We start from the raw sequence: 21,139 nt of genomic DNA on the forward strand, positions 1-21,139 counted from the left end.
TAGCGGGGAGCAGCATACTTACCGTCCGTGCGGCTCCCGGGGCGCTCCAGAGTGACGTCAGGGCGCCCCAGGCGCATGGATGACGTGATCGCATGGCACGTCATCCATGCGCATGGGGCGCTCTGACGTCACTCTGGAGCGCCCCGGGAGCCGCACGGATGGCAAGTATACCGCTCCCCCGCTCCTACTATGGCAACCAGGACTTTAATAGCGTCCTGGGTGCCATAGTAACACTGAAAGCATTTTGAAGACGGATCCGTCTTCAAATGCTTTCAGTACACTTGCGTTTTTCCGGATCCGGCGTGTAATTCCGGCAAGTGGAGTACACGCCGGATCCGGACAACGCAAGTGTGAAAGAGGCCTAAGGCCTCATGAACATGACCGTACCCGTGTTGCGGTCCGCAATGCACGGGCACCGACCTGTTTGAATGGGGTCCGCGATCTGCATCAGACGGTGCACACCGCAAAAAAAAAGCAGTGCATGCACTATTTTGCGGTGCGGAGGAAAGGACAGTTGTACTGGATGTCACTGCTGCAGCCAGAACAAAACACTGGCAGGGAAAGTAGGACCTCGTGTTGATATTTTATGATATTTACTGCTACTGTCTGAAATTTTATGCATCTCAGATAACCCCTTAAGGCCCAGTTCACGTGGGTGTTGAAGTTTTTGGTTAAAAAACAGATCAGTTGGTTTGTTCATTTGTATGACTCCAAATGCAGTCTTAGGTGAGGACAATGTGTCCGATGGCTGATGTACAGACACAGCTGGGCGGCTCTGTTCGGCAGGTCATACGGCGATACTGTACTGTGCAACAACATCTTCTGCCAGATTCTCAGCTTTTATCTTCAGCAGCAGAGACACAAGAACCTCCATGCTTTTCCTGGAAGTACAGACAAAACTTAATAGTGTACATGTGGAGTAGCCATTTTTTGAAGATTTAATAAGTGTTCCAAATGACTCAAGTTGCACAATAAAGCCTCATGCAGACGTCCGTGGAACACGGTCCGCGAGATACCGGACTGGCATCCTGCTGAGTGCAGGAGCGGTTGGCGTCATTGGCTGCGATGATGACGACGCCGCCGCCACTGTACAGTAATACACTCGTATAGATCATAGCAACCAATGACGCCGTGCGCTCCTGCAATGCCAGTCCAATATCTGACGGACCGTGTTCCACGGACATCAGCATGAGGCTTAAGTAAGCAGCGGTGACAATCAACGAGCACAGTAGTCACAAGTAAACATACAGATCAAGAAGAAGAGATGCAAACAAATATAATGACCCTGAAATCAAGATCTGTAGACACAAGTACTACACGCATATAACGAAGAAAATAAAAAAAACGTTAAATGGTTATTTATTTTTTATATAATAGGAAATAATACAACTTTCTAATATATATGCACTTAAAATTCTGCATACATACTTTTCTTATATCAGTTAGTCGATCCCTATATGCAGTAGAATGGTATAGCTCATGTATCAATCCTATGTGATGTATCCATGGCATCAGTCACGTGACACTCTTCACATCATATGGATCCCTGACATTCAGTAAGCAGCAGTGTAACATGACATACATCCGTGAGATAAGTAAATAGGACTAGTGGTGGAATCCTACCGTAATTTATATTGTGGTTATTACAGTAACTACATCACTGTATTCATTGGGCTGTCTGTAGGTGATTTGTAAAATGGCTGCCTGTCTCTAGGTGATCTTGTCATGTTAATAAAGTTTAGTGTAATCAATAAAATAAAAAATAATCTACATAGTCACTGACAGACACGATGACATACTGCAGTGAGTAATGGTGTATATACCGTTATGTTCAGCTCCTCAATACACTACTCACACCTGTCAGATAAATTTAAATGGGGACTCAGGACACTGCGTGGTCTCAGAACCCAGTGATCGTACCCTTGTAAGCACTGCAGCCCATTCACAAGATTTCCCTGCACAGCGAAGCTCCACGTCACTTGGATAGGGATGGATTACAGTCCCCTGCAAGCTGTGACTGCTGCCGCCCTGGAAAACTGTGGAGGAGACCTCTGTCCCTTCATTTCTAAGCTTGGTTGAGACCCCAATGATCATAACTCTATGGCATATCCTCTGGTTTTCATCACACACAGATGATTTGTTATAGGCTTCCGTCACAAACTGATTGAACTTGGCAGTCTGTTTTTAATCTTTTACACGAACGATACAGATTGGCTCCGGATGCGTTCAGTAAAACTCGCACCATTTTGCAAGCAAGTTCAGTCAGTTATGTCTGCGATGGCGTTCAGTTTTTTCCGTGCGGGTGCAATGCGCTTTGATGCGTTTTTCATGCGCGTGAAAAAAAAATCTGAAGTTTTACAAACAACATCTTTTAGCAATAATCAGTGAAAAACGCCTTGCATCTGGGACTTGCTTCCGGAGGAAATGTGTTTTTCACTGAAGCCCCATTCACTTCTATGGGGCCAGGGTTGCGTGAAAAAAATTTGATTTTTGTACTTACCGTAAAATCAGTTTCTCGGTCAATGCATTGGGGGACACGGTACCATGGGTATACACCCAGCTACCACTAGGAGGCACTAGATATCAAAAAAAGGTTGGCTCTGCCCAAGTGGGCTATACCCTCTCCACAGCACTAGGCTATTCAGTTTGTACCAATAGCAGAACCAACATGTCCTGGACAGGGAAAGGAAAAGAGAACCGCAGCCCGGTGACAGGGAGAGCAAGTAAAAACAGAGGGTGGGATCTGTGTCCCCCAATGCATCAAGCGAGAAACTGATTTTACGCCAAGTACAAAAATCCAATTTTCTAGTTAATGGCATTGGGGGACACAGTACCATGGGACGTCCCAAAGCAGTCCTCGAGGGTGGGAAAGAAAACTCATGCAAAAAGAAGGGTGCACAGGTGCAGAGGAACCATGTGACCCAACAGGACCAGGAGAGGCCTTAGCATGAAATGGTTCCAAAGACAAAATGGGAGACCGTCAGGATCCCAAGGACAGGTGCCTGGGAAACCAGGCCTGCAAGAAGGAACAAGGGGAAACGCCTAGCTCCACCCAAGGTGGGAATAAAATAAAGCGCTAGAGGATAAGGGACAGGACCAGATGTCCTGCGCGGGAATCAAGAGTGCACTAGAGAGCTCGAGGAAGGATCTAGATGAACCAGGGCTCCCCCTGAGGAAACGGGAGAGTAGCGCAGCAACGTCTGTAGGTAGCAACCTAGCGCTCTGCAAATGGAAGGATTGGAAACAACCTAGCGCTCTGCATATATAAGGAAGCTCCAGGAGGAGAAGCCCCAAGAGGACAGACCCAACAAGACAAAAAAATAAATAAAAATGGGGGTGCCTGGCAGGAGACAAAATGCCTGGAAAAAGGACGGAAACTAAAGACTAAAACTAAGTTATCACAGACTAAAACACAGCCTGTCCGTGGCCAACCACATGTAAGGGCCAGGGTAGAGAGGAAACAGAAGCACTGGAGGCTAAACGCTTGAGAGAAATCATAACAAAGGGAAGGGAGCGAGCCTCCTTTCACCGCAAGGAAGGGGGGAAAGAGAAACACCCTATGAGAAGGTGGAAACATCTTCCTGTCATAGAAAACAGCCAACCCCCGAAGGAGGGAAGTCTTAGGTAATGGTCAGGAGAAAAGACCTGCTCCCCATACAGAGGAGGCGAGGAACAAGCCTCTGAAAGACATAATAAAATCGCTGTGAAATGTAAGACCAGAGAAAACCCTGGCCACATAAAGTCACAGGGAAAAAAAGGAACCAGTCACATACCCTGGTAATATAATATAAATGGAGACCCACTGGTCTGAGAGATATTGGAGTAGAAGGAGAGGACTCCAAAACAGCCTAAGGAGAAACAGTTCTCCAAACGAGGGAAAACTCCACCCCAAAAGTGACCATACGATGTAAACTTCAAACCATAGCACTAAACAACTAGGTACCAGGTACTTGACCTGGGGGGGATGGGAAGAGAGGTTAGAATCTCAAGAAGGCAACAACCTATAAGGACCCAGGAAGGAAAAAGGACCAACCCGGCCCAAAGAAGCAGCTGTTATACAGAGCCTGTGCGTCCAAAATGCCATGGGCAGCTTCCCCAGAAGTGAGCGGCCAGCTAGATGATCTGAGAGAGTGGGTTCAGGGACTCCAAGCAGGATAAAGGTCCAAAGAACCGGACCACCTAAGGACAACAATAGTCCGAAAACCAAGGAAATAACATCGGCCACGGGTGACCAACCATCTCGGCCACGGGTGACCAACCATCTCAAGTGTAGTGACCAGCCAACTGTATAACACTGTCCCAGAAGGGGCAAGTACAGCAGCCTGGATTTCCCCAGACATCCATATGTTAGAAAGGATGCAGAAGTCGGCAGGGGAAGCCTGGAGAGACTACACTGACATGTAGAACGAGCTACCAGCAGAGCACAATGAAACCCCCAGGGAAGGGGGAAGGGACTGACAGGTGCATACACCGGCCAGGTCCAAGGAACGGCCCTTCTGCCATGTAGCACAACTAATCAAAGAACATAAGGGAGTACCAAGAACACACAGACCATGGAAGAGGTACGGGACCATGTCCGATACCAGTGCAAGCCGCGGAAAAGTCCACCCACCAGCAGTAGTATGGCACTCACTAGTCCTGTCACAGCCATATCAGAGAGGACGTCCAGCGAAGACACATGTCAGACCACCCAGAAGGATTCTGTATGGTGGAGGACATCAGCGATGACCCAAAACTTCAGCGGCAGCTGGTGCTCACAACACTGCGTACTCTTGCAGGATAGAACATCCAGTGGTGATCCCTGTACTCTGCCAGGACTGTGCCATGTAACTCTGTGAAAAGAAAGCAAGGAGCAGAAATAAAAACGCGAGTACTCCATCAGAAATGGGGTAACGCGGCGGTGCAGCATGCAGTAGCAATTCACAGGGTTGACAAAGTACAAACCTAGCATGCCAGCCAAGCAGTTGTCTGGTGTATAACAGGACTGGAAAGTCTTGTAAAATAATGCGTCAGACAATGAAGTAAAAATCAATCATTTGTAGTACAAAGGCAAAGAGAAGACTAGAGGGCCTGATCCAGGAGGAACTGCACCTGGTGTCAGATCTGAACAGGCCAGCAATATACTGAAACCAACAGAGCAACTCTACTCCGCCCAGGGAGGGGGGAGACATATGGATATAGGTATGCCATGTATGCTAGAAGCAGAAGAGATGGAAACACCACTCCACGTGAATGGGGGGGCCACAGATCAGAGCCAGGGAAGGGAGAGATACGCCCAGTAATGCAGGATCCGTATGGGCCGCAGATTGTACCAATAGGGCATGACCCCTGGAGATACTGCAAATACTCTGCCTATAATAGGAGTAATGTGGCTGCATGGTGCTCACTAAAATAAGAGTGAAACATAGCTACGGCATTGGAAATGCTACAGTATATGGAGGCTGTACAGATACTCTACCTAATAAGGGAGAAATACAGTTGTGAAGTGCAGACTTAAAACCAGACAGGTGTAAACCTCTGGAGATGGCACAGGAACTCTACGTCAGAGGGCAGCGATGTCTGCGTGGTGCGCACTAGAACCGGAGAAGTTCAATAGCTATCACATTAGAAGATGGCCTCTATACCTCGCCTGGTAAGGGAGAAAAAGGGCTGCATGGTGCTTAATAGAACCAGACAGGTGTAATGGCTACAGCAATTACACCTCTCTGGTTCTATTGAGATGGTACAGGTACTTTACCTCTAAAGGGAGCAATGTGGCTGCTTGGTGCACACAAGAACCAGGCATAATAAATGGCTACAGCCTGTGGAGATGGAGCACCCGAGAACCAGACAGGTGTACGGACTACAGCGTCTGAAGATGGTACAGGTACTCTACCTATGAGGGGAGCAATGGGGCTGCTTGGTGCACATTAGAACAGGTGTAATAGCTACAGCCAGTGGAGATGGAGCACCCGAGAACCAGACAGGTGTACGGACTACAGCGTCTGAAGATGGTACAGGTACTCTACCTATGAGAGGAGCAATGGGGCTTCTTGGTGCACATTAGAACAGGTGTAATAGCTACAGCCAGTGGAGATGGAGCACCCGAGAACCAGACAGGTGTACTGACTACAGCGTCTGGAGATGGTACAGGTACTCTACCTATGAAGGGAGTAATGTAGCTGCTCGGATACGGCTGCATAGTCTACTGTATCGGCTACAGGCACTTACTCTGGTGAACCAGGGCTCCCTCTGTATATATGATTGCGCAGGGGCGTAACGATCGCGGTCGCAGGGAGTGCGACTGCGACCGGGCCCGGCGGGGGGAGGGGCCCGCTGTACTAACATGTAATGAAGCGCTGTGACGGGGCCCAGCATGAAGTACAGTGACAATGCCGGGCCCCCATCAGGGCGCTCCATTACATGTTTAATATGAAGCAAGGTGGGGGAGGTTTGCGCAGAGGGGGGGAGGAGGAAGAGGGGGGACGCGCGCACTCACTCACTCACATACAGTCCGCCCGGCATTTCTTGTCACTGCCAGGCTGTATCCAGATCATCAGTGAAGCAGGAGCTCTAGAGCTCCCTCTGCTGGCCGCACATCGCGCTGCTGGCTGTGGGAGGAGCTCTGAAGGCCCGGGAAACTGCCTTCAGCACAGCCAGCAGTGCCATGTGAGTGTGGCAGCGCAACACCAGGGAAGAGGGTAAGTATGTGTTTTTTTATTTTCTTTTCCTAACACTGCAGACTGGGGGCAAAGGGGAAGGGGGTTGATGGGCACAACTAGAGTGAGGGGGCACAAAAGTGGGCATCTCTACTGAGGGGGCACCTAATATGTCATAACTACTGTGAGGGGGGCACATATAAAGGCATAACTATGAGGGGGCACATATATCAACTACTGTGAGGGGGGCACATAATCTAGCATAACCACTGTGAGGGGCACATATGTGGGCATATTTAATGTGAGGGGCACATAATCTGGCATAACCACTGTAGGGGGGCACATATCTGGTCATAACTACTGTGAGGGGCACATAATCTGGCATAACTACTGTGAGGGGTAACATATCTGGCCATATCCACTGTGAGGGGCACATATCTGGGCATAACCACTGTGAGCGGGCACATATCTGGGCAAACCCCTGTGAGCGGGCACATATCTGGGCATATCCACTGTGAGGGGGAACTTATCTGGGCATAACTACTTTGAGGGGGCACATATCTGGCATAAATACCGTGAGGGGGCACATATTTGGCATAACTACTGTTAGGGGGCACATATTTGGCATAACTACTGTGAGGGACACATATCTGGGCATAACTACTGTGACAGGAACAAAGGTAGGCATAACTGCTGTGAGGGGCCACAAGAAGGACATAACTTTTGTGAAGGGACCACAAGGTGGGCATTAGTACTGTGAGGGGCCACAATGTAGACATTAGTACTGTGTGGTTGCACTTAGGGGAAATGTCCTAAATTACCCTGCTATACATTGGCATAGCTCAGTCTACCAGGCCAGCACAGCGCCCCCTGCTGGTAGTTTCATAGGGGCAGTCACCATCCCTTCCTTATGTGATTATTCTTTTTTTCTCTATCACCACAGGAACCTTGTTCTGAATCCAGCGGACATCACGCCGACGCCAGAGACACCCTGGATGAGGTAGGACCAGATTTTATTAGGACTGGGTGAGTGTAGCCATGCATTGGGCTTAGGGCTCTTTAACACGAGCGGATCCCGTGTGGCTAAACTGCTGTGTGAAAGAAAGCCAAGCCCCGCTCCGGACAGCAGAGACACTGAGTAGTAACATGATTGATAATGCTCTTTGCCTCTCTGTGATCGTTTTGCTACAAAATCACGGTGACAACTTTATCTCATTGTGATTTTGTAGTAAAAAGGTCACAGAGAGGCACGGAGCTGTCTCTGCTGTCCGGAATGGGGCTTGGCTCTCATTCACGCAGCGGACTAGCCGCACGGGAAAGAGCCCTTAGTAAGAAATTCTGCCGCTTCTTTGTATAAATGGGGGGGGGGGGGGGGGCCCGAACCAAAGTTTGCACTGGGGCCCATAACACTCTAGTTACGCCACTGTGATTGCGTGTCGCACGCTAGCACCAGACTGGCTGTTTTGGCTACAGCGGCTGGCGGGAACAGTCTCCGACTAGGAGGGTGTGTGGAATATAGCCCCTGGTACAGAGAAATAGCTGCAGTGCTGGGTACAGCATTTGGCAGTGGTGCAAGTACCCCCCTGTTAAGGGGAAGGCGTATGTATGTACCTGGGACACCACGTAGGTGTGCCAGCGTGCTAAACACGTGGCGGGCTGACTTACCTGTGTGCAGCCAGGGGAGCGCCATCCGAAAATCCACTAGGGGGGGATTCCAACCCTGGAGAGGAGAGGTTCCTCAGTGGACATTGGTCTTTAACCACCCAGAGGGAATCTGTATGGTGGAAGACCGCCTGATGCTCTGTTACCGAGAGAGAATCGGAGCAGAGGTGTCCCCCGAGGCAGCGGATGGAATGGCAGGGAAGGGTTTGTCACCAGCCTCAGACTTGTCCTGGGAGTGACCCGAGGAGGAGCGGGACATGGTTGTGACAACCAGAGGTTGTCTGCGAGACCTCGCAGAGTGTGCCCCATCCGTGGAAGGGTTCTGGGGGGGCAGAGGTGGCCGCAATTTTTGGACAGGCAGTGGGAGCAGCGACTCTGCCATAGGCTGGGAGAGTCGGACAGCGTTCCCTATGGCTTGGGACAGGGAAGAGGCCCAGCTGACAGCGTGGCAACCCTTTATCCCCGGGCGCACCCAAATACATGCGACCCCCGAGGGGGGCTCGGAATGGGAGTCCTCAGAAAGAGGACATAAGGCCTGAGAGGAAGCCTGAAAAAGAAAGCAGCCAGCCAAGGCTGCCTACTGGGTCCCAGGAGCCGAGTCCCCAAAGAGGTGCTGCTGCAGCAACTCTGAGAGAAAGGACTCTGCTGGCAAGATGGAGGCTATTTCATCAGAAAACAGTGCCCACGGGGTTAAAGCCCGTGCTTGGCTGACATAAGAGGAGGAACCCCTCCAGAAGCTGAGAGGAGCGGGGAGGGGCCAGCATAAGCCCGGGAAACAAGGGAAGGGGGCGGGAGAGAATGCAGCTTAGCAGTGGAGGAAGTCGGGGCCTCGATTAATGAGGTGGCCAGAAAAGGTGCACCGTCGGCGGGAGCAAATCGCAGGAGACCAGGGCCCTCCGGAATGAAAAAAATAAAATTAAAAAATAAATAAAACGGTGAGGGGGGCTCCTAAGGGGGAGCATCGCTCAGGGAGGGGAAAAGCAGGGCAAAAGAAGCACCGGGGGCGGCCTGGAGAAAACACGGCCTAGTCCTGGCAGGGATGGGAGGCCGGGGAAGGCCGCAAAGGAAGTGGAATGACCAAGGAGAAAGTTAAGATGAAAAAATAAAATAGCAGCAAAACCTTTTTTTGATATCTAGTGCTTCCTAATGGTAGCTGGGCATATACCCATGGTACTGTGTCCCCCAGTGCCATTAATGAGAAAATGGATTTTTGTACTTACCGTAAAATCCTTTTCTTGTTGGATGCATTGGGGGGGACACAGCACCACAGGTATATGCCCAGCTGCCGGTAAACCGAACAAAGAAAAGAACAAGGGTGGGATCTGTGCCCCCCAATGCATCCAACAAGAAAAGGATTTTACGGTAAGTACAAAAATCTATTTTTCTCGTGAATGGCATTGGGGACAAAGCACTATGGGACGTCCCAAAGCAGTCCCTGAGGGTGTGAAGAGACAGCCATCCGAAAAACCTAACGCACTGCCGCTTGCAGAACCTTGCGACCCAAACTGGATGGATGTGGTAAAACCTTGAGAAGGTGTGAACTGAGGCCCAGGTGGCGGCCCTGCAGACCTGGGAGGCAAAGGCCTGATGCCGGACTGCCCAGGATGCCCTGACCGCCCTAGTGGAGTGAGCAGTCAACGTGAAAAGGGGAACACGACCCTTCGCCACATAGGCTTCCTTGACAGCTGACCGAATCCTGACTGGGACAGGAGGGAAGGAAACCCCTCCCAAGAGCCAAGAGGAGCTGGGAGGGGCCAATAAAAAAAGCCTGGGAAGCAAGGGGAACGTGTAAGAGGATGCAGCCTAGGCGAGGGAAAATCCGGGGCCTCGGTTAGTGAAGCGTCCGGAAAAGGTGCGCAGTCGCCGGGTAGGAGCCACAGGAAACTCGTGGCCCTCCGGAAAAGATAAAACAGGTGGGGGGGCTCCTGAGGGGAAGCGACGCCCAGGGAGGGGAAAAAAAAATGGGGTAAAAGGTGCACCTGGCAGCAGGGCATATACACATGGTGCTGTGTCCCCCGATGCCATTCACGAGAAAAATCTGCGTGGAAAACTCACTCGGGTGGATGTTTATCTCTGAATGGACGTTCATGTGACCGCCAGGGCAGGGTGAGTGCAGGAGCTGTCGGGTCTTCCATAGACCACGATCAGCCCTGCACTGAGGCTGTACAGCATTGTATTCTGCTGTAGAGCCTCTCTGGGGGGTGTATTTCCCCTGTAACCATGGCTACTATGTCAGCCCCAGTTACAGGAGAAATCAATGGTGGGAAAAAATAAATAAATAAATAAATAAATAAAGTGAAGGTAAATGTCCCCCAGAGGTCTTGTATGACCTTATGGGGGACGCAAAGTGTAAAATAAAAAAAAATTATAGAAAATAAAACAATAAAACGTTCCAATTAAGTTATTAAAAACAAATGTTAAAAATAGAAAATAAATAAAATAGACATATTTGGCATTTCCACGTCCGTAACAACCGGCTTTATAAATATATCACATGATCCACCCTGTCTGATAAACACCATAAAATAAATAAAAACTGTGTCAAAAAAAGCTATGGTGTTAAAGTGAAATAAATAAAAAAAAAGTTGACATAAAAAAAGCCATTTTGTCACCTTACATCAAAAAAATTGCAACACCAAGCGATCAAAAAGGCGTATGCCCCCCAAAATAGTACCTAACAAACAGTCACCTCATCCCGCAAAAAATGAGACCCTACCCAAGACAAATCGGTCAAAAAATTTAATAAAAATATGACTCTCAGACAATGGAGACACAAATATGTTTAAAACGTCAACTCTTCCTTCAAAAAACAAGCCCCTTCACAAGACAATCGGCAGAAAAATAAAAAAAATATGGCGTTCAGAAAATGGAGGCACAAAAACATAATTTTGTTTTAAAAAATGCTTTATTATGTAAAACTGAAACAAACAAAGAAAAGAAAGTAGACATATTTGATATCATTGCGTCCGTAACTACTTGGTCTATAAAAATAGCACATGATCTTCTACCCTGTCAGATGAATGTTGTAAAAAAATAAAAACACATTGCCAAAACAGCCATTTTTTGTTACCTTGCCTCACAAAAAATGTAATAGAGCAATTAAAAATTATATGTACCCCAAAATAGTACCAATAAAACTGGCACTTTATCCCCTAGTTTCCAAAATGGGGTCAGTTTTTGGGAGTTTCTACTGTAAGTGTGTATCAGGGGGGCTTAAAATGGGAAATGGCTTCTAAAAACCAGTCCAGCAAAATCCAAAAACCATACGGCCCTCCTTTTCTTCTGCGCCCTTACATCAGTTTACGACCACATGTGGGGTGTTTATGTAAACTGCAGAATCAGGGTAATACATATTGAGTTTTGTTTAGCTGTTAACCCTCGATGTGTTAAAGAAAAAAAATGGATTAAAATGGAAAATCTTCCAAAAAAGTGAAATTTAGAAATGTAATCTCCATTTTCCTTTAATTCTTGTCGAACACCTAAAGTGTTAACAAAGTTTGTAAAATCCGTTTTGAGTAACTTGAGGGGTGTAGTTTCTACAATGGGGTAATTTATGGGGGGTTTCCACTATGTAAGCCCCCACAAAGTGACTTAAGACCTGAACTGGTCCTTAAAAAGTGGGTTTTAGAAATTTTTGGCAAAATTTCAAGATTTGCTTCTACAATTCTAAGCCTTCTAATGTCCTAAAAAATAAATGATATTTCCAAAATGATGCAAACATAAAGTAGACATATGGGGAATGTTAAGTAATACATATTTTATCAGGCATCACTGTTTTAAAAGCAGATTAATTTTTAAAATTACGAATATTTAAAAATTTTGGGTAAATTTTGGATTATTTTATAAATAAAGGTGAAATTTATAGACTCAAATTTACCACTGTCATGAAGTACAATGTGTCACGAGAAAACAATCTCAGAATGGCTTGGATAAGTAAAAGCGTACACATAAAGGGACATATGTCAGGTTTGCAAAATTAGGCCTGGTCAGGAAGGGGGAAATTGACTGGATGTGAAGTGGTTAAAGGGGTTGTTTCATTTGAGACATTGGTGGCATATCGCTAGGATATGCTACCATTGTCAGATAAGTGCAGGTCCTATAGGTGGGACCTGCTCCTATCTTCAGAATGGGCCCCTGAAAGCAAATGAGAGTGCTCCATACAACCGTGGCACGCTATCCATTCATTTCTATGGAAGTTCTGAAAATAGCCAAGCAAGCATACTCGGCTTCAGAAGTCCCATAGAAATAAATAGAGAGCGCACCACACGTGTGGCCATAGCTCCATTCACTTCTATGGGACTACCAGAGATGGGGGTAGTTTGAGAACATTATACTTATATGGTGCCTTTGTCAAACATATGATCATCAGATGAAAGGTTATATTAAAGGAATTCTACAGGAAACGGTAATAATGACCTGTCCTCGCGTCCGAGTCCCGGCACCCCTGCGGATCAGCTGTTCCTGGGAGCCGCCACGCTCAGCAGTAGTGCAGCCAGTTCACCAAGCACAGCGCTGTACATAGTATAGCAGCTGTGCTTGACATTGCAACTCAGCCCCATTCACTACTACAGGGCTGATCTGCAACTAGACCATGTGACTGATGTACGGTGATGTCACATGGCGTAGGAAGGGCCACGGAACACTGGCCTCTAACAGCTGATTGGTGTGGGTACCCCCTTCAGATTGATATTGATGACCTATCCTGATAACCCCTTTAAGTTTGTCTCGCATGTCCACAGTGTTCAGAATACGTCCTGCAGTCACTCACCTGTCATTCAGCTTGTGCAGAGCGTGGACGAAGTTTACCAAGTGCTTGCTGAAATTTCCCAGTCGTGTCAACGTTTCGCCACTGCTGAGGCCCCTAAACCAGCTCTGGGGAAGATACTCGACTATCTGCAGAGAAACAAAAATTCAGCGACTCAGACTGTTTCCTATCCACAGCATGTCAATTTACGGCACGGATTTCACCATCTGCAATGCACGGGGCAAATCCGCCACAAAATCAGTACCACTGAAAAAGATTTTTTTTTTCTTAATTTTCTATCTTCCCACAGATTTATGGTCTCAAGCTATAGGGTTTTCAACTAAAAATGGGCCGAATAGTCACTGGACATTCGGGGGTTCCAGTATGGAACAGTTAATAATAAAGTGGCGATGTATGCAGACGACACTTTGCTTTTTTGGGGGGACACTGGTCCATCTTTGGAAGCGGCTATGAAAATTATTGACTGCTTCGGTGCCCTGTCGGGTCTGACTATTAACTGGAGTAAATCAGCAATTATGCTGCTTGACGGGCAGGGGCAGTCGCAGACAGTGCGAGACAGAAGTATTCCATGTGTAGCGTCCTTTAAGTATTTGGGTATCCATATATCCCCTAGAATCCGGGACTTCGTGCGCCTTAACTTTGACCCGCTGGTTATTAAATTTCGAAACAAAGCTAAGGCATGGTGTAAACTGTACCTGTCGGTGGCGGGAAGAGCCAATCTCATTAAAATGGTGTTGATGCCCCAGCTACTCTATGTTCTACATAATTCCCCGGTCTGGCTGTCAAAGTCCAAATTTGTTCCAATCAATGCTACTTTCAGCGAGCTCATATGGCGGAAGGGGCAACCGAGAATTAAGATCGAAACGCTGCAATATCCTAAGACGGAAGGGGGCCTTGCAGTGCCAAACCCCTGGGTATACTTCCTGGCTGCACAATGCCAACATTTTAAAGGGTGGATAGAACTGGAGTCGAGTGAGGTGTCGTGTCAGTTGTTTAAGCATTGCTTGTCATCTAAGGACCTATTGCTGATCCTTGAGACTAGAGGGGCTGGGAAGAATGGTCTGTTGGGAGATTTGGGTTACTTGATGCACTCAGTGTGGTACAGGGTTAAGCTCCTGAGGGGGGTTGTCGGCAACACGGAATACACTCCATTGTGGGATAATCCCGTGCTGCCGGAATTCCTCTCTGTCTGATTTTGGGGCGTGGAAAAGGAAGGGTATTCTGAGGTTGGGCCACCTTCTGGAAGAAAAGAAGTTCATGTCCTTTACCAGATTTCAGGAGTTGTATGACCTACCTAGAACACACTTTTATAAATATCTTCAGGTGAGACACGCGTACAACTCCACATTTAGAGGCGTGACTGTGGTGGCAGGGAGAGATGCTGCACTGCACCAGATTCTGTCCAGGGGGGCAAGGAGAGGTATGATCTCCTGTATATACAAGCTGTTGCTTGATAAGTTTCTACTGTCGCATCCGCTTGTGGCTAAAAGTAAATGGGAAAAGGATGTTGGTGAGCTAACCGACGACCAATGGTCTGACATACTGGAGGCGATACCTCTCTCTTCCTTGAGTGAAGGGCGTAAACTCTCACAGCTGTTCATTGTCCATAGGGTCTACAAGACACAGTTTTTTTTGTTTCGCATAGGGTTTAGACCCACGGATGAATGTCCAAGGTGCTCTATGGCTTCTGCAGATTTGTTGCATATGATGTGGACGTGCGAGAGGCTAGGGAGATACTGGGAGATGGTATCTCAGACAATACAGGACGTTTACAAGGTACGGATACCGCCTGATCCGAAAGTGTGTGTGTTGGGATACGTCTCTGAATTGGCCACTAGTCAGGTGCATAAAATAGCTATAGGTAGAGTGTTATATGTTGCTAGAAAGTTGATCGCCCTACACTGGATACAGACAGCGCCGCCAACCCTAGGCGAATTCTTAAGTGCTGTTGACACAATGTTAAGCTATGAACGGATGGTATACCAGAAGCGTGGATGCCCAGCAAAATTTGAAAAATTATGGGAACCGTGGCTGTCGTTTGGACGTCTGCATAGGAATATATAATAGTGCGCCTTTGTATTGTGTAGGTTAAGATGGGGCGGGATGGGTGGGATGGGGGGATGGGGAGTTGGGTTGAAATTTGATTATTACTCATGGCTTGGTACCCTGTGTGTTACCAGACTTGCTGGATAATATGTCTCTATGTCATATCTGTTTGTGACATGTAATAATGTGTATTTACATTATAAATTTTTCAATAAAAAAGATCTGATTTAAAAAAAAAAAATTGGCCGAATAAAGCAAAGCATAAAAGCCTTGTGGGCGGAGCTGACAATCATGACTGCGGTGCTGAGCGCCGGGCGTTACCTTGTGACATTTGTCCACCAGCTCAGAGTCTGGCTCCGCATTGAGAAGGACTAGGAGGAGGTAACGGTTCAGCAGCTTGTCCAGGCCGAGCTCTTGCAATATTTCTTCCTGAAGAAAACCGTCCCATAGTAGAATATTCCCAAACAACTGAAAGGAAGAACAAGAGAATTTAGAGTAAATAGCGAAGGCTCCTCCCGAGAAGAGTCTGGCTTATTCATCAGGTCCAGCCTAGGTCAGGTATTTTATTTTGCCAATAATTTGCTGATGGCCGCCTAAGCAAAGTGCAGGCAACAAGAAGATGCAAGGTTGTGAGGGAATTTACAGGAAGGGCTGTGGACAGAGGAGATGGGCCCCGCTGAGCAGACAAGACAATATGGTCATCTCAGCCACCTGTAATCCATCTCTATAGTACACTGGGCAACAAAACTACTAAATTTACCATACAGGTACTAAAATGACAGACGAAGATGTAAAGCGTGCGCATGTTTATCGGGGACCGTCTTTAACTAAATAAGACGACCCACTTTTTGGCTCTGCAGAGAGAGAGGATTATTAACTATGCACCTGCACTGCAGTTGTTGGGGCCGCGGCGTCGCGTGCAGGCATCAGAAAGTCACCTCTGTTTTCGGACACCTGCACCCAGTGTCACAGCCCCAGCGACTTCAGTGCAGCTTGTAGCACAATGCGAAATGGTGGTTTCTTGTAGGAAAAGTGCGTCCTCTCCCCTTCTACGCAGTTGCCTATCTCTGCCTTCACCTCGTCTCAGTCCTGCACACACATTAATGTACATACCGCATAAGGGCAGAATGACCACAGCAACAGTACTTACTTTTACAGCCGACCAGAACTGCCTCTCCTGAAATCTAGAATGTGGAGAAGTCCTGTCCTGTAATAATCTGTAAGACACAGGACACCAAGGATCAGTCTTCTATGGCCACAACCAGTATCATGGCATTATCCAGAACCCTGAGTATTTGTAGTCAACGCCAAATCAAAAGCATGAATGTCACCTTTATGTCATGCAGTATCTTCAATGCCAACCATTCTGTTAATGCTTAAAGGGATTCTGTCACCAGGTTTCACCCCTGTGAGCTAAACATATGCTGATGTTCAGGGCCTCATCAGGATTCCTAATGTGGGCTTCTAAATGTGATCCGTAGCCTTATTTTGCTAAAAAACAGGTTTTACTAACCTGTCACTCAAAGAAATAAAGGTGCCCAAGGGGATGTCAAGGGATGCAAGGTGCCGGCCGCACCCAACGCTGTTCGTGCCCAGCACCGCCTTTCCAGACTTCTGCACCGCCTCCTAATCCTCTGTGCCGCCTCTCGCTCGCTCGCTCTCCCTCCCTCCCCCTCCTCCTCCTGCTGCTGCTGCTGTAAGATCTCGCGCGTGCGCACAGGGCTCTAAGAGGCTGGCGCCAGAGTGCAGGTCATACCTGGGTTGAGCGAAGTGACGGCGCATGCGCACTTCGCTTTAAGAAGCCAAATCGAGAAGTCCGCATGGGCGCATCATGCAGAGCCCTGTGCGCATGCGCGAGATCTTACAGCAGGAGGAGGGGGAGGAAGAGCGAGAGGCTGCACAGAGGATTAGGAGGCGGTGCAGAAGTCTGGAAAGGTGGCGCAGGGCACGAACGGCGGTGGGTGCGGCCGGCACCTTGCATCCCTTGACATCCCCTTGGGCACCTTTATTTCTTTGAGTGACAGGTTAGTAAAACCTGTTTTTTAGCAAAATAAGGCTACGGATCACATTTAGAAGCCCACATTAGGAATCCTGATGAGGCCCTGAACATCAGCATATGTTTAGCTGACAGGGGTGAAACCTGGTGACAGAATCCCTTTAAAGGAATTATTAAATTTAGAAACCCCATTTTCATACACCCCATTGGCGAATTCAGAGTTAGGCCACTTTTAGACACGCGAGTTCCAGGCATCGGACAGGCAGCGCGAGTATGCGGCAGCTCCCATCCTGACCTCCCAGCACTTATAGGGTCACATAGCATTATACTGATTTATGATGCCATGTAACCCTTACAGTTCTGGAATATATTGGATAACACTGACATAATGCTGTCAGTGTTATCCAATACATTCCAGATCACTAAAGGTTACATAGCATCATAAATCAATATAATGCTATGCGACCCAGTCAGTGCTGGGAGGTCAGGATTGGACCTTCCGCATACTCACGCTGCCAGTCCGGAGTGAAAGGGGCCTTAGGCTTATTTCACACGAATGATACGGAATGAGTCAGGATCGGTTCAGGGAAAAAGTGATGGTTTGGCATGAAAATTTACTCAGTTTTGTCTGCGACTATGTGCAGTGTTTCAGTTTTTTTATGTGTTTTTCAAAATGAATGGGTCAGGATTCAGGCCATCTATACACAACATATATCATATGCCATCAGTCATGCTTTTCCTACCCGCACTTACCACATTAATACAGAAGAAGCTGTTTCAATAGACTTGAAGTAATCTGGACGTACCTCTTAGCGTAGAGAGGGATGAATACGTCTTCTTCTATAGCTTTCTTTAATCTTGAAATCAGACAACTGAGAAGACCCTAAAATATAAAGTGCCACTATTATACATCACAATCCCAAAAAGTCGTGCCAATATATAAACTTCTCTCCATCTACTAAACATGACAATGGGGGTCCTTTGTCCCCCTGAATGAACAGAGCGTGGTTGATCATGCATGCTGCCGCTCCAGTCATCATTCTGCATGCTAAACTGCTTCTCCATTTCCACAGGGGGACACAGGACCTCCGTTCTCATGATCAGAGGGGGACCAGGTGGTCAGACCACACACTTTTGCCCTGCCCTATAGATACGGTATACATTTACATCATGGCATGTTTAGTGGCAGAATGAGTGGGCAGCCCCTTCACTGCTATACACCGTTCACTAGAATGGGCCGAGACGCATACGAGAAATCTCTGTGCAAGCCTGAAGTAAAAGGGCTGTAGGGCAGCATCTGTGATTATCACCGCCATTTGTTCTGCTCGTTGGGGAGGTACCCAAAAGTGGGGGCTTCCACAGATTACACATTGATGGTTTACCCTGAGGATCAGACATCAATGTAAAAATCGCTATTTTAGGCATTTTTTGTCCATTTCAGAATATAACTTTATAGCAATTAGATGTACGTTTTACCAATTACCTCCATATCCCTTGCTTAGACACAGAGATAAAACATAACATTCCGTCTTTGTGCAGCCACCACTAGAGGGAGCTTACCGCATACGATTTATGCATTCAGCTCTATAATAATATAGCATATGCAGAAGGCTCCCCCTAGTGGTAGATCCAGGGAGACAGAATGTTATCTTTTATCTCTATTACAGATGAGCGAATTTCAGCTTATGAAATTCCTTCACACTTCGTTTGTTGGTAAAAGGTGAATTGTGGTATGGATTCCGTGACCACGGACCATAAAGCAATTCTATGACGGAATCCCTTTAGAGGCATTCCTTTATTCATTATGTCATAATGGACTCCCATGCATAACGGAAACAGGACAGATCCGTTTTGCAGCCCATAGACTTCTAATATGACGGAATGAATAACGGAATGCCTCTAAAGGCATTCCGTTATGCATTCCGTCATAGAATTGCGTTATAGTCCGTGGTAACGGAATCCATAACGCAATTCACCTTTTACCAACAAACGAAGTGTGAACGAATTTCAAAATATGAAAATCGCTCATCTCTAATCTCTACGTCTGAGCAGGGGATATGAAGCTCAGCGTCAGAAATAACAACTTCTATGAAAATAAATGACAGATTAACTCAGCACATGCACAATGCTGGAACTAAAAAGAAAGTATAAAGGACGGCCATTCATACAGGACGTTCACGGTGTAGCGGTAAGCTGCATCTGTCTTCAGTTCTGTAGTAAGCAGCAGTTGTGTCCAAGCCAGACCTGCTTACATGGGGAGCCACACTGTGTAATGACCTCCTCTCGAGTCCCGCTTCCAATCCTGATGATTACATGGACGTATCACATCATCTCACCTGCACAGGTTTGCTTTTCTCATCTCCCAGTACATGCGTTTTGCAGAAATCCACCAGTCTGCGGGTCTGAGCAGATGACATAGGATCCCAAACACGTTCAACAAGTCCTGAAATATAACATTAATCCTTCAGTCCTGATGTATCGTTTACCCTGAATTCATATAGAGAAGACCAATCCTGCTGCACTGTACAGATAAGGCTCTGCTCACATTATATGCCCTAATGTCAGCGTATGTGCTGGGAAAGCTCCTGACACACATACAAAACATATCTACAGGGCACATTCACCATCCACTGGGCAGGTATAGCCCAGTACACCTATAACAAACTGTAGAGACAAATGGTAGTGGACAGTGCAATTAATACTGTGCTGTATATGGGGCTGAGCTGGGATACCAAGCACAGCCGCTATACAATGTCCCGCGTTGTGCCTGGAGAGATGAGAGAAGGCAGCAGCTTCTCAACCAGCTGATTGGCAGGGATCCCGGGTGTCGGACCCCCACCGATCAGATACTGATCATCTATCCAGAGGATAGGTAGTCAGTAAAAAAAAAAAAAAATCTTGGAAAACCCTTTTAAGTTATCGCCTATCCACAGGATTGAGGATAACTATTAGATGGGTGGGGGGCCTACCACTCGGACCTCCACCGATCACAAGAACGGGGGCTCCGTATCCCCTACAGAGTCCCTGTTCTTGCGATGTAACCGGATTACCCCTTTAAGTACTAATCCACTGTTCTGCCAAACATGTACTGTATGCCACACATTTGAATACCCTTTTACTGTAAATTCTGTGTACACATTACTTATCCTGTACTGATCCTGAGCCACATCCTGTATTATACTCCAGAGCTGCACTCACTATTCTGCTGGTGCAGTCACTGTGTACATACATTACATTACTTATCCTGTACTGATCCCGAGTTACATCCTGTATTATACTCCAGAGCTGCACTCACTATTCTGCCGGTGGAGTCACTGTGTACATACATTACTAAGGGCTCTTTCACACTTGCGTTCTTTTCTTCCGGCATAGAGTTCCGTCGTCGGGGCTCTATTCCGGAAGAATCCTGATCAGTTTTATCCTAATGCATTCTGAATGGAGAGAAATCCGTTCAGGATGCATCAGGATGTCTTCAGTTCAGGACCGGAAAGTTTTTTGGCCGGAGAAAATACCGCAGCATGCTGCGCTTTTTGCTCCGGCCAAAAATCCTGAACACTTGCCGCAAGGCCGGATCCGGAATTAATGCCCATTGAAAGGCATTGATCCGGCCTTAAGCTAAACGTCGTTTCGGCGCATTGCCGGATCGGACGTTTAGCTTTTTCTGAATGGTTACCATGGCTGCCAGGACGCTAAAGTCCTGGCAGCCATGGTAAAGTGTAGTGGGGAGCGGGGGAGCAGTATACTTACCATCCGTGCGGCTCCCGGGGCGCTTCAGAGTGACGTCAGGGCGCCCCACGCGCATGGATGACGTGATCGCATGGCACGTCATCCATGCGCATGGGGCGCTCTGACGTCACTCTGGAGCGCCCCGGGAGCCGCACGGACTGTAAGTATACTGCTCCCCCGCTCCTACTATGGCAACCAGGACTTTAATAGCGTCCTGGCTGCCATAGTAACACTGAACGCATTTTGAAGACGGATCCGTCTTCAAATGCTTTCAGTTCACTTGCGTTTTTCTGGATCCGGCGTGTA

The 21,139-nt window shown here is 47.4% G+C and overlaps 1 protein-coding gene across 2 annotated transcripts in view; it reads right to left on the minus strand.

Annotated features, from left to right (window-relative positions):
- Positions 1 to 441: 441 nt before the first annotated feature.
- LOC122934538 (intron Large complex component GCFC2-like) overlaps positions 442 to 21,139 on the minus strand; it is a 39,696-nt gene continuing 18,998 nt past the window's right edge. The window contains exons 13-18 of one of the 2 annotated variants that reach the window (XM_044290084.1): positions 19,444 to 19,550; positions 17,914 to 17,990; positions 16,262 to 16,328; positions 15,433 to 15,579; positions 13,069 to 13,193; positions 442 to 881 (exon numbers count right to left, since the gene is read on the minus strand). In XM_044290084.1, the coding sequence (XP_044146019.1) occupies positions 788 to 881; positions 13,069 to 13,193; positions 15,433 to 15,579; positions 16,262 to 16,328; positions 17,914 to 17,990; positions 19,444 to 19,550 (617 nt within the window). In that variant the 3' untranslated portion in view covers positions 442 to 787. Of the gene's footprint in view, positions 882 to 13,068; positions 13,194 to 15,432; positions 15,580 to 16,261; positions 16,329 to 17,860; positions 17,991 to 19,443; positions 19,551 to 21,139 lie in introns of those variants that run through there. The other variant, XR_006388669.1, reaches the window with a different exon arrangement.

This window comes from Bufo gargarizans, chromosome 4 (genome assembly GCF_014858855.1).
Source record: "Bufo gargarizans isolate SCDJY-AF-19 chromosome 4, ASM1485885v1, whole genome shotgun sequence".
Classification (NCBI taxonomy): domain Eukaryota; kingdom Metazoa; phylum Chordata; class Amphibia; order Anura; family Bufonidae; genus Bufo; species Bufo gargarizans.